A 13,283-nucleotide genomic window follows, 5' to 3' on the forward strand; every position below is an offset into this window, starting at 1 on the left:
AATGCCTAATGAAATCTCAAAGTCAAGGGGGTTAAAGAATAAGTTTTCCAGTGGTTGGGGAAGGGAGTTTAGTGCTCTTCGTAGCTTCTCACTAAAACTACAATAAATTACACAAAATAAGAAATATTGTAGAATTGTGCTTAATGTGCATAGTTAAACTAATGCCCATTGTGTTTATCCTGGGGCAGACTGTTCAAACAGCATACGCACAATGCAATTCATCGAGTTGGATCCAAGCATATTCATACCCATTGAAATCTGCAGGACTGTGGTCGACTAACTTAATTCCCATGACTTTCAATGGGTCTACTTTAAGAATGTATAAGTCTGGAGCCACCTCAAAGGGCAGAAAGCATTTCTCCATTATAGGTTGTGTAAAGTGCGCAGAGAATTTGGCATAAACATAGCATTAACTAATGGTGCAAATACTGCTCTAGTACAACAGCATCTGTAACAGGTGATGCTGCAGCCCCGTTGGGCTTATATATCATCATTCACTCCCCCTGAACCACCATCCTGAATAGGAATAATCAGTATCCATCCTTTCTGCATGCAATATGTATCACTATTCTTCATTCTTTGCCTCTTCCTTCATTGTATATAACCCATCATTGCTGTTCCATTCTGCATTATCAAGGCCTTAATATCTAAAAATATTAAAGGCACCAACATGACTTGCTGGCTTTGATGGAGGACACTTAGTTTACTGCAGGCGATTTATGGGCCTGGTGTCTAGAGCCTTCACTATCCAAAGCTCTGCAAGCACTCCAAGCTTGTAACCACCTCTATGATAATGGCAGCAGCTAGATGAGCTCCACCAGGACAGTCTGAGCAGAGCAGGCCAAGACATTAGGGGAGGCAAGACAGGCAGAAGCATTATACCATGGAGTCCTTTGCTAGTTAGACCCATGAAAGACTACAAGGATTACTTTGCTTTACAGCATGGGTCCTCAAACTAAGGCCTGCGGGCCAGATGCGGCCCGCCATGCCCATTTAACTGGCCCGCCCCACAGGTTTTGCACTCGCTGGGTGCGGCTTGCTTGCGAGGAGGTAGTTTTGGACTCGCTTGGAGAAAACAATCTCCTCTCAAGCAAGCCAGCACCTCGCCCCATGCGCCCCCCATCCCCACCTTGTGTGTGTGTTTGTGCTCACACGCCCTGCCCCCACACCAGCCCACACCCACTGCTGGCACCTGTCAACTGGCCCCCTGTTGAAAACGTTTGAGGACCCCTGCTTTACAGCCTAGTGTACCTTTTGGCTGAGGAGTTAGAAGGTGGAAAAAAAGAATTACCAATCTTTAAATTTCTTCTAAAACTCAACATCTCCAGTGGGGGGGAAACTTATTTTGCCTCATTAGCTGTGTATTTATTTATACTGTCTTGCTCATGAGCTCCACTGAGAACAGTATGAGTCACCATACAAATGAAAGCATTTGTTAGAGCAGCAAATTCCACTACATGGTTCTTTCACAGCTTTAATGTTCCTGAAGTTATCTTCCAAAACTTGCTTTGAAATTGATGAAGTGCAGCCTGAGAATAAAGATGTCAAAAGACCTGGGTGAGCTAGACTAGGGGATGGTGGCAAATGGCACTCTGAGGCCTTGTCAGTTGATTGATACCAGTTCAACTATTTTTACATTGCAAGGGCATTTCCATTCATGTTCAAAGGGGAATTCAAGGATGGCATACCTCAAACTTAACTCTGTCATTTCTTCTTTTCTATGGTTGTCCTGCTCAGGGTCAATTTGCAAGAAGAAATTGATGTGCTCAGAAAGATCTTTAAAGGTCCAGCTTATGCAACAGAAAGTATATGGTCATTGCACACACATCTCCCAACTCCATGAGCATTTATCACTCAACTCCCAACCAGATCCACATTAGATGGCTCTGCAGTGTCATGGCACTTGCAGGCTAACTTAGAAGGTGAGTACATGAAGCAATCATAAACATGTTTCAGTATGCACCAAATTCTGCTCAGATTAAGAGTGGCATCATCCATTCAAATCAAACAAGGGGGGATGAAGCAAAAGTTAGTAGCCCTTTCTTGTGCTACTGTCATTTAAATTGGCCAGTGCTGAGCTTTTCCACCTCTCTTCATAGGAGCAAAAGATCAGAGTTGCCTACATTGTCCTGCAGAAGATACATAAATAGGAGCACTTAGCTTCCAACATGCTGAGCAAGTAGGGAAAGCAAGAGCATCAGAGACCTGTGCTTCTTTTTCCTGCCACTTTAAAACAGTTATCAGTCAACATTTACTCTTGTACAGGGAGATGAATTGCTCCCTATTCAGAAATGGGCAGTTTGTTGTGGCTTTCTAGATTAGTTGGCCTACAACTCTCATCTTCCATCAGCATTGGCTATGCTGACTAGGACTGATTGATATTGTAGGTCAGATCACCTGGAGGACTACAAATGACCCAGCCTTGCCCTAACATAAGTGTCAATTGCAGATAGCACTTTCCATATTGGTCACAGAATACAGAGAGGTCAAAGGGCATTCAGCTTTTTTAAGGTATTAAGAATTTCAGAAGTCTACCTAGTCCATCCGTTTTCCATATTGACAAGCAGGATGTGAGCACAGCAGCACCTGCTAGTCCGTGTCCCCCAGCAAAAGCCCACTGGTTGTGAAACTGGAGGTAGGATAGGGCTTTCATGCTTAGTATCCACTGAGAGCTTATTCTCCATGTAATGGTCTAATTCTCATTTAAAGCCATGTAAGTCAATGGCCATCACCAGTTTAACTGTGGATTAGGTGAATTAACTTTTGAGAGCAAATTCATTTGTTTTTTAAAAGTGCGAAGCTGCATTACCAAAACTGTAATTCAAAAAAACATTTATGGTGAATACTTTCATATGGATTTGTTCAGTCTTCCCCATTTTAGAATAATAGACAAGACACTGGGCAGATTTGCACAACATGAGAAGCCATGGTGAGTCTTACTGTTATGGGTCTGTTCTCATATCTGGACCCAATTCCAGAGTTTCTGCATGGTTGAACTGGTTGTCAGAAACCATGGAGAGAATCAGTGGTCTGTTAGAAGGTTTCCATACATCACCATGGCTTTTCTGGTTCTCCAGACCTGGGATTGCCATTTTATCATAGAATCCTCTGGCAACAGCATAAGTTGACCCCTCTAACATTTGATCTCTTCTGCCCTCAGTTCCCCAGCAACAGATACATGACTGCTTGCTTTATTCCCATTGGCCAAGCAATGTGTCCATCTCCCTATTTACTTTTGGAAACAGGAAGTCAGTCAGAAAATATATTGTGAGAGAATTCATGGTACAACTGTTTATGTTCTTTTAACAAAAATCTCCATGAAGGCTGAAGCAGCAGGTACACTCAGGGAGGGGAAGGGGGAGGCTGCTGTAGACCATAGGCAAGAATAGAGAAAGGGTAAGGATTTCTCTCATGGTGGCTGCAAATATGAAGGGTGGTCTCTTGATAGCAGGGAAAACAGAGACATCACTGCCCAGGTAACCGTATGATTTTCTGTCCAGTAAGTGCAGGCAAAAATCCACACACTGTGGAAACTGTGCAGGGTTGTTTTCCCTGTCATATGAACTCAGCCAGTGTGGTCTTAGGGAAGTACATAGTGCATGTAACAGTTAGAAAATGTACTTGTTGTTATATGTTGTCAAGTTGTCTCTGACTTCTGGCAACGCTATGAATGAAAACCTTCTAAATGTCCTATCCATGGACAGCCCTGTATACCCTTAATATTTGTTCTTTCTCCTGAAACCAGAAAACTTGAGTCTAAGTGGGCGCTTGGATGTTGTTGTTCTTGTTGTTGTTGTTGTTATATTTCTAGCCCAACCTATTAGCCACATGGCTCCTTGGGCAGGTTACAATATATAATCCCATTAAGAACACCTTTGGCCTTCTTGGGTATTCTAGACAAGAGATAGCAATCTGTTCAGATTCTCCTCCCTGATTTCTCAGCCTTTATACAAGAAGCAATCCCCAGATCTACAGGGAAGTTTGCTGGAATTTCATTTTGAAAAATCATATGCAAGCACTGCTGATCTGAATGGAGGTCATGTTGCAACAGCAGCTCTTGGTGAAGTGCATTGAGTTTCACTTTATGCAAAACCACCAGTAACCCAAAGAGCATTTTCATGTTAACATAGGCTGGGACACATATCTCAAATACAGTTCCCAACATCATGTTATATCATGAGCACCAGATGAGCATCTTAGATAACCATTAGATTTTCTGTATGGACAACAGACAGCTGGTAAGCAGTTCTAGCTTTATTTAATTGGTAAAGTGAGGTATGAAAACAAAAAATGTTTATGACTGAAAGAGCTTAGTGCTCGGAATGGAATGTCTAGCTTGGAGAACATCTCAAATGTGGTAAATTTGTGACTTACTTTAAGAAAGAAGTTACTAGTTTTGGGGGCCATATCAGATTGAAATGAAAATGTGGCTTCCTATATGGTAAAATACTATTGTTGATGGAAGTTTGTTTTCCCATCTTTAATGTGCAAGTCTGTCTGGAATGTTCATATCCAAATGCCTGACATGAAAAGCTTTTCCCAGCACACAAACTCTGAAAGGCACCTGTACTTACATAGTTAAAGGATTTCCTTATCATTAGATTTGTCTATTTAAAGCATATTGCAAGCACAAAAGACTTTGGAAATACAGGGGAAAATCATCCTATGATTAACAATAAAATAATACTTTAAAGGGAGAGGGCTGAATATAACAGTTTTGTTGCCTCTTTAATTCAGCTAAACCAAGTCCCTCTCATTTTTTTACCAGCTTTACCAAAAAACAAAAACCCTACATCCTTCCTGAAAATCATTCTGTGGGCTGCCAATTCCAAGACATTCTCTTTTAAAGGCAATTTTGAGCCTTTAATGACATTTCCTTAGAAGGAGAAGAACCAACATAATGTTGTGAGTTGATTCACTCACCCTAGGGTTTGTAACCTCCTTTAGTCCATTTTACACAACTTTGGGAAACAGAAGGAAAAGAAAAGTATGTTCTTCAGCAAGACTCAAGTTATATCTCTTTGGTGAGAAAGGTCTGTGGAAGTCATGAAGGTTCATATTTACAAGCTTCTAATAGTCACATTTTAGTTTAAGAGCAATGCCAGTGGTATATATGTTTGTTTGATGTGCATGTGTGTGAAGTATTCACAACTGATCAGTAATATACATGTTACATTAAAAATACTTTGACAGCTGAGATTAATTCTTGAGTTTGAAAAATAGATTCACATCATGTTTTCAGTTCCCTCCAAATGGCTTCCATTATAGACATATGGTCTTCAGACATGGGGCCTACCATCAAAACAATATTTTATTGTTGAAATGTAATAGCTGTAGGCAGGAGGCTTGTGTGGCTAATGAAATATTGTACCCTTTATTGCTTGACACAGCTTAGAACCCTTAGATGTATAAAATGTATCATTCTTTTCTGAAAGTCAGTCTCAACAAAAGAAAGGAAATAACAATAATAAAGCAATAGAATAAAGAATGGTGATAAAGGCCAAGTTACACCAAAATGTCACTTCTCTTACTGCACCATACAACTAGTCCAATCATGGCAACAGTCAGGATTACTGGTATGAAAATCAGGGTGATCAGAATTTTATCCGGTGGATCTTCCCAATGCACTTTTTCTGAAGTACAGTTTGAAAAGAATTGTCTGTGGATTCCAGTGATGAAGCCCTCAGCAAGTGGATTAGGCCAAAAGCACTGTGCTGTCACAGCCTTGTGTTCTGTACATAGGGTAAAGTTGTTGTAATACCTGAAGAGAAAGAACATGAACATAAGCATGACACATACTAAAATAAAACCTGTGACAACTTTCTTCCTTTTATCCCAATCCAACATATTCTCAGTTCCACCAGATATCATCACTGTCATTTTATCAAATAAGGTCATTATTGGGGCTTTTCTCAAGAATACATTTGCTATAGAAGTGCACCAAGACCTTATTCTATGACAAATATAACCATGCTGGAAGGTCCAGCCTTGAGTATGACCCAATTATGCCTATCTCTTTTATTCCTTTAAGCTGAAATCCCAAAGTTGGCATGTACCATAAGTAAAATTAGTAATGCAGAAAGCAGAAAGACCTTTTTATTTGATCAACATTTTAATAAGTTTTAATATTGTATTTTTACCATTATATTTTAACCGCAGCCAGAGTGGGTCGATAATTTATTTATGTTTGGTGATGTTTGTATTTTATCTTCGTAAGCCGTCCTGAGGCTTTTGCAAAGGATGGCATATAAATATCCTAAATAAATAAATAAATAAGATCAAATCCAGCAGTATAATCTGAGGTCAACCAAAGTGGGCAGGAGACAACAGGATGGCATTCAATGTGGATGGCGTTCAATGAGGTCTTGCACTTGGGGCATAGGAATGGGTGTCATAAGTACAGGTTAGGGGACAAATGTCTGGAGAGCAGCACTTGTGAAAGGGACCTCGGGGTGCTGGTTGACTGCAGGCTAAACATGAGTCAGCAGTGTGATGTGGTGGTCAAGAGGGCGAACGCCACCCTTGGTTGCATAGCCAGAAGCATGGCTTCTAGATCAAGAGAGGTATTACTAGCACTCTATACAACTCTGGTGCACCGGCAACTGGAGTACTGTGTTCAGTTTTGGGCCCCTCGTTACAGAAAGGATATAGCCAGGTTAGAGTCAGTGCAGCGTAGGCCACAAGGTTGGTGGCTGGTTTGCAGGGGATGGGGTATGAGGCGAGACTGAGGGAACTGGGTCTTTTCAGCCTGGAGAAGTCTTCAAGGGGACCTGTTGGTGACATACAGGTATGTGAGGGGGTGTCACACGGAGATGGGTAGAGACCTGTTCTCCCCTGCAGAGGAGGACAGGATGCGCTCCAATGGAGCGAAGCTCAGGGAACCAAGGTTCTATTTAGATGCCAGGAAGTACTTCCTGACAGTTAGGACCCCGAGGGTATGGAATGGGCTTCCTCGGGAGGTCGTTGAGGCCCCATTGGTGAGGGTGTTCAAGGATAGGCTGGACATGCACATGGTGGGCATGTCGTGAGTGGCGCCGGCTGGAGCCAGAGGTCAGACTAGATGGCCCAAGGGATCCCTTCTGACTTGCTCTATTTCTATGTTTCCAAACATTCTCAGCTGTCTGCAGATCAGTTCAGTGTATGATGTCTGAAAGGCAGCCCGCTAGCTGGCTTATGCTGCATGCCCATGTGTATGCATTATCTGTGATGCAATGAGAGAGCAAAATCAGGGCTCACATGTTCCCTTTACATGAAGACTTCTTTGTGAGATTGGCCACTTATGCATATAGCCTTGCATGTGAGCATCCTCCATCCACCTGCACTTCAGCACAGAAAGCTGAAAAATTGCATGAGCAACACATACTCAGCTGGCATCAGTCCCAAAGAAACATGGCAGGGCAGGGCAGAAATGTGGGGGAGAATGTGTGTATCTTCAAAATACTGTTCCTGTGTGTGGACGTTAGTCTACATGCTGGATCTTGAGTGAAGGAGGATAATTTCTCAGCCACCCAGGAAGCTGCCTTCCATTCAATTAGACCCTTGGTCTATCTAGCCCTGTATTGTCATTCTGACTGGCAGTGGCTCTCTGGGCTTTCAAGTGGGATTCCTTGCAGGTCCTACCTGGGGAAGCTGGGGATTGAATTTCTGACTTTCTGTATGTAAAACATATGTTTCTACCACTGAGCTACAGCCCCTCACCAGTGGCTGGGCCATTTCACAGAATCACTGCAGGTGGGTTGAGGCTTGTGCTAGTAGCTGTTGTGAATATTCTAGTCCGAGTGGGTGGGCTCCATGGCCTATTGTGACAAGTTAGCCCAGCACAGGGTGCATTTGTTTCTGTGACTGGCAAATCACCCACAACCCAGCCCATGGTTTGTGGGCTGTGGCAATCATGTGAACCGAGACAATGTATCTCACCAGCAACATATTGCAGCCCACCTGGGAGTCTGCCAGAATACTGGTCAACCTCTCAGCAAACCACAATATATGAATAGTGGGCTGTATTTGGCTCGATGGAGCATAAGAGCTGTAGGTATGATCTCAGGCTGCAGGGGTTTAATAAAGGAATGGCAAGAACAAACTCTCGCAAGAGCTTCCAGAGCCAGGAACATCTAGAAATCACAAAAAACTCCATAACATTTCTAAGCATTTGTAACTCTGAGATTCTGCAGTGTAGTAATCCCACTCAGATCATGCCAATAGCACCATTTTATCTACTTCACTTCTTCCTGAGTTCTACAAATACCAATTGAATATGCCTTGTTTATGCACCCACATTTTATATCATTTCCTTTTGTAATAAAAGATCTCTAAGCAAGATTCTGGACATAATGCTTTCACAACACAAATATCTTTGTGAGTGCATGGAAAATCCAATGTTTATCAACAGTTTGTAATCATTTGTGCCTACATATACAATAGCCAGTGCTACAATTCAACACACCTACCACTTCCAGATAGCCCTGTGGAAAAATGTGATTGTTGCTCCAATTCATGTACAACACAAAGATACTTTTCTTGACAAAATTGCCTGTAGTTCCCATAAACTGCACACCAGGAAAGCATATTTTGAATAAATTGTGCATTATTTATATATATTGCATCTCTGGCTGGGACAAATGAGCAGCCAATGCCTGACATCATGGCCTGCTGGGGAAAAGAAAACCCCTAATGGTACTCCTGTGATGCATATTAAGACAAAATCAATATTATGTTTTGGATCCTGATTTGGTCACACTTAGAGTGGATCCACTGACATCATAACAGACATATGTCCCATTGATTTCAATGGGTCTACTTCAAGTAGGATTACCATACAAGCATGTCTCATATATATATATATATATATATATATATATATATATATATGCGCGCATGCATATGCATATATGCATGTACTTTGGAAACTTGCAATCTGCACACCTAGTAAAATGTGATGAAATGCACCAGAACAATTCAACAAAATGAAAGCTGATTTTTTTCTAACCCAAGCTATGATGAGAATTCTTTACTGGACTGTGCTAAGAGTTTTTGCACTGCTGAAGCCTCCAAGTTAGATCTAGACTGAGTCATACTAAGACTAGTCCCATTGAAAAGATTTTAATGACTCCACTTGATCCAACCCTCCTGCAGTAATTAAAATGGAATCTTCACAGACTCCTAACTGAGGAGGGGATGGAGTTAATAATACAATATTCACAAATATTCCAGCTTGTGGAGGGAAATGGAATAGTGCATTTGGCTAGAATTAACACCTGGGTTTAGGGTGTTAATTCAACACCTTGCACAGCTCATACTTGGACTGGTGAACAAATATCAGTATATAACATCAGTGGCAGGAAAACTGATACGGAATGGATCTCAGGAAACAAAGAAGCTAAACAGCATCTGGGAAGATGAGGGGGGAAAGCTGCTGAATGGTCCAAGAAAACAGCATGCTGAAAAACGATAGGGGAAGGAGAGAGACAACATCAGAAAATACGAACAGGGAATGAGGATGTAAAGAAAGCTCACACCAACTTTAAGGACTGAAAAAGCAGGACATGGTTGGGAAGAAAGGGTGGGCATGAGAAAGGAAAGTATTGTGTAAGCAGGAAGGAGACCTGCCCAGGGTTGTCAGAGTTGAGGGGTTATAAGAAACATATGATATGCAATGGGATGAAAACTTGGGAACTGAGGGAATGGCTATAGACAGAGGCACAAAGTTAAATAAAGGCAGGCTAATGAGTGGGCAGAGCCTTAGCACTGAAGGCTGAAATCTTATTAGGATTAGGAATGTCTTAGCTGGTCAAGAATAAACTGTTGCCTTTAAACCTCAGTCCTTAGCAATCTACCTCTGATTGTTCTAACATGTTCAACCTTTTAGAAATGCCCTTCTGTAGTATTGGCAGGACTGACATCAAAACATGTTTTGAACCAGGAATCAAATACTAATTCCTGACATCTGGTTCAGTTACAGTGTATGTGTGAATATACAGAATATATCAAAAGCAAGTGAATGGGGTTTAAAATTAGCACTATAGAGATTGTGTTAGCAGGGTTGAGAGCTGTCCTTTCTGCTTTAGGGCTCAACAGAAGATAGAGTGCCTTATTCAAAAATTAATACTTCTGTTCAGCTTGCAAATTGCAAAGGACAGCCTGCTGACTGATTTGAAAATGATCTGCTTTGTTCTTTTTCCCATTTGTACTCTAACACTGTCCTTAAGTTCACAACTGAAGAGTTGCTTAATTTCACCAAGGCATTTCATATTGTATGGAAAGATTATATAGTGCATTTGTGAGTGCAAGCCTGCCTGCCACACTTCAGAAATGTTATCTTGATACACTTCAAGCCTTATATTTACAGCATGTATGTCACCAGCAATATAATGGGATTCCCAAATGTATCTTCAGCAATTAAAGAAGAAACTAATCTTACAGCTATATATCTGTAAGCAATATTCCAAACCCTGAATGTTTGGATGGGGTTCTGGCAGTTAAAACAACTCTCCTCACTTTCTTTTTATTAAAAGTAGCTTACTCAGTGGTTGGGTTCACATAGCACAAGATGCCATAGTGATATTTTACCATTGTGTTGTCTGGATCCAGTTCCAGAGTTCCTGCATGGTAGGACTAATTTTCTGAAATTAATGGAGAGAATCATCAGTGTGTTCTAATATTTCCATGCTTCCCTGTAGCCTCTCTGGTCATCCAGTTGCAGGACTGCCATTCTACTATGATTACTATGGAAACACCATAAAGTCCTCAGGCAACAGTGGACACAGTAGTGATCACTTTTAGCCTTTCATCTCTACTGCCCTTAGCTCCCTACCTACAGATGCATTATTGCTTGCTCTATTTCCATTGGCCAAGCAATGTGTCTGTCTCCCTGTTTACTTTTGGAAACCCAGAGTTGACACAAAAATACATGAGGGGAGAAGGGAAAAATGCAGAAAAATGTTTATTTGCATTTAATTAAAACTGGAAGCCACACAAACATGCAGGTACAATCAGGTGGGGAAAAGAGAAACCAGCCTCAAAAGTGCAGCAGACCAATCAGCAGGGGGCTGCTACAGTCCATTGACAAGAACAGGGAAAGGATGGAAATTTCACTCATGGGGGCTAACAGGATGTGTAGGAGGAGGATGCAGGCAGCATGAATGGAGGATGCAGGCCAGGAGGAGGATGAAGGCAGCATGAAAGCTATGCACTCTGGGTATCCACATGACAACCTGGCCAGTCAGTTCAGGCAAAAACCTGTGCACCGTGGAAACAGCACAAGGTTGTTTGCTGTATCATGTGAACCAAGCCAGTGTCATTGTTTTATATTTCCTTTAAAAATATTTATGTGAATAGCTTTCTCTTAAAAGTGTTTATATAAACAGTTACATGAGTAAATAAGGTTCTGTGGATTTATAATGCACATAAAAGGCTATAGAAATGACACTAATTCTGTGGGCAAATAGCTGTGGTTTAAATAGCAGACAATGAAAAATCATTAGTATGACCCATACTTCTACAAAAGGACTTTGGATACAAGGGCCAATTGCTGTTTCCAGGCTTGACATATATTCAGACTTTATGCTAAATCTATCATCTAATACAGGGGTAGGAAGAAAGGAGCTTCTTAGACTTCAGTTCCCAGCATTCTGACCATCAGCCACATTGGCAGGATCTTCTGTAAGTTCCAAGCATCTGGAAATCTAACTTCTGCTCACCTGTGCTTTAAAGCAGCCTCTCTCAATCTCTTGTCCTTCAGATATTCTGGCTGGAAATGATAAGAGCTGCTGCCCATTGTATCTGAATGGCACCAGGTTGAAGACAGTTGAAGATGCCATAAATAATATTACTAAACTGTTGAGATGCCCCTCTAATGATAAGAATGAGCACGTGTCAATCCCAACTCTACAGCTGGCTTTACCCCATCATCTTTCATTTCACTTCACTTCTGCTTCCTTTCTCCATCCCTTTTGATTCTCATTTTGTCCCCAATTCCTCATGCCCTGCATTATTATTCACTTCATGTTTCCAGAAAGCAGCTGTGCTATTTCTCACATTCCACTCTTTACCCCTAGCTTCTAGGTCTATTAAACATGTCAGGCTCAGTTTCTTTCCTAAAGTCTGTTAGATGCTACACATGGAAATAGGTCTAGGATAAGGATGGGAACTGGTGTAATGACAGCTGATTTCACTGAGATATCTGTGGCTCCCTAAAGAAAGGGGAAATAATGATACTCTCTAAGCACTTCTCAGAAGCAGGTGGCATCTGGGGGGCAATTTCTTGGGGCTCAGGTTCCTCCAAGCACATTATTATAGAAGATATTTCTTATCATTTCTGGGACTGTGCAACTGTAGACTTGCTATGCAAATACAGAATATTGTGAGGAATCCAACTTTCATAATCCTAGATTTATTATTTTAAAATACACATTTTGAACCCTAATAGTGGTTGAGAGAAACTTGGAAATGGATGGTCTGGTGGGGCAAAATCAGGAGACTGGAAAGGGTGCCCAGGGATGAGGCTTTAGTGCAACCCTTGCTCACCTCCATTTATCTGAATCCTATGGCCAGTAGGCACTGTCTAGAAGACCTGAAAATAATTCAGGCTCCCACCTCTGATCTCAGAAGAGTATTCCAAGGCCATTGCTGAGATGCCACATTTGGAGCACCCTCCCATCACCCTTGCAGTTGGCTGTGGCTCTGGGGTCACAAGAGGGGAGGAGAGGGATACCTCCATCCTACAAGGCCTGGTAGAGGCTCTGGCTCCTCTCCTCACGGGCCAACGTAAAAAACTTAGGGAGCCAAAGTCAGCTGTTTTGGAGGGTGGGAGGAATGCTGAGCCAGTCCTTGAGTTCAAAGGGTTACAGGCAGCCTCATGGTTTTAATTGATTAAAACCAATTTTTCCAACCTCTCCACCTTTTCATTCCCTTTTTGTTATTCTATTTCTTTCTCTCTTTTTAACCAAAAATCTAAAATATGTGTATAGTTACAAATAAAGTATGTGAAGTAAGTAACTATGTGTAGATGGCATCAGCTGGTACAATTCTAAAGGTCAACTTCATGTTTTGTACATGCACATATTGTGTGTATGTATATGAAGAACGAGAGAGAGCGCGCACACAGAATTCACATGGCCCTGGAATAAACTTCCAAAGAGCATTAGAGCAAATCATCAAAGTGAAAAACAGCTGCATTAATGAAACAAGCATAGCGTAGCTACATCTCCAACCACATTATTTGGTATAAGCTGTCCTGAGCGCTTGTCAGAAGGACGGGATATAAATGTTTGTAATAAATAAATAAT

General features: G+C 41.5%; 1 protein-coding gene across 1 annotated transcript in view; it reads right to left on the reverse strand.

The window, feature by feature from the left end:
- Nucleotides 1-5,351: 5,351 nt before the first annotated feature.
- The window catches only part of RAMP3 (receptor activity modifying protein 3), an 83,382-nt gene continuing 75,450 nt past the window's right edge, over nucleotides 5,352-13,283 (reverse strand). The window contains exon 4 of the mRNA XM_044453777.1: nucleotides 5,352-5,761. Within this exon, the coding sequence (XP_044309712.1) occupies nucleotides 5,506-5,761 (256 nt within the window). The 3' untranslated portion in view covers nucleotides 5,352-5,505. The remainder of the gene's footprint in view (nucleotides 5,762-13,283) is intronic.

This window comes from Varanus komodoensis, unplaced genomic scaffold (genome assembly GCF_004798865.1).
Source record: "Varanus komodoensis strain SLA01 unplaced genomic scaffold, ASM479886v1 scaffold10, whole genome shotgun sequence".
NCBI classification, from domain to species: domain Eukaryota; kingdom Metazoa; phylum Chordata; class Lepidosauria; order Squamata; family Varanidae; genus Varanus; species Varanus komodoensis.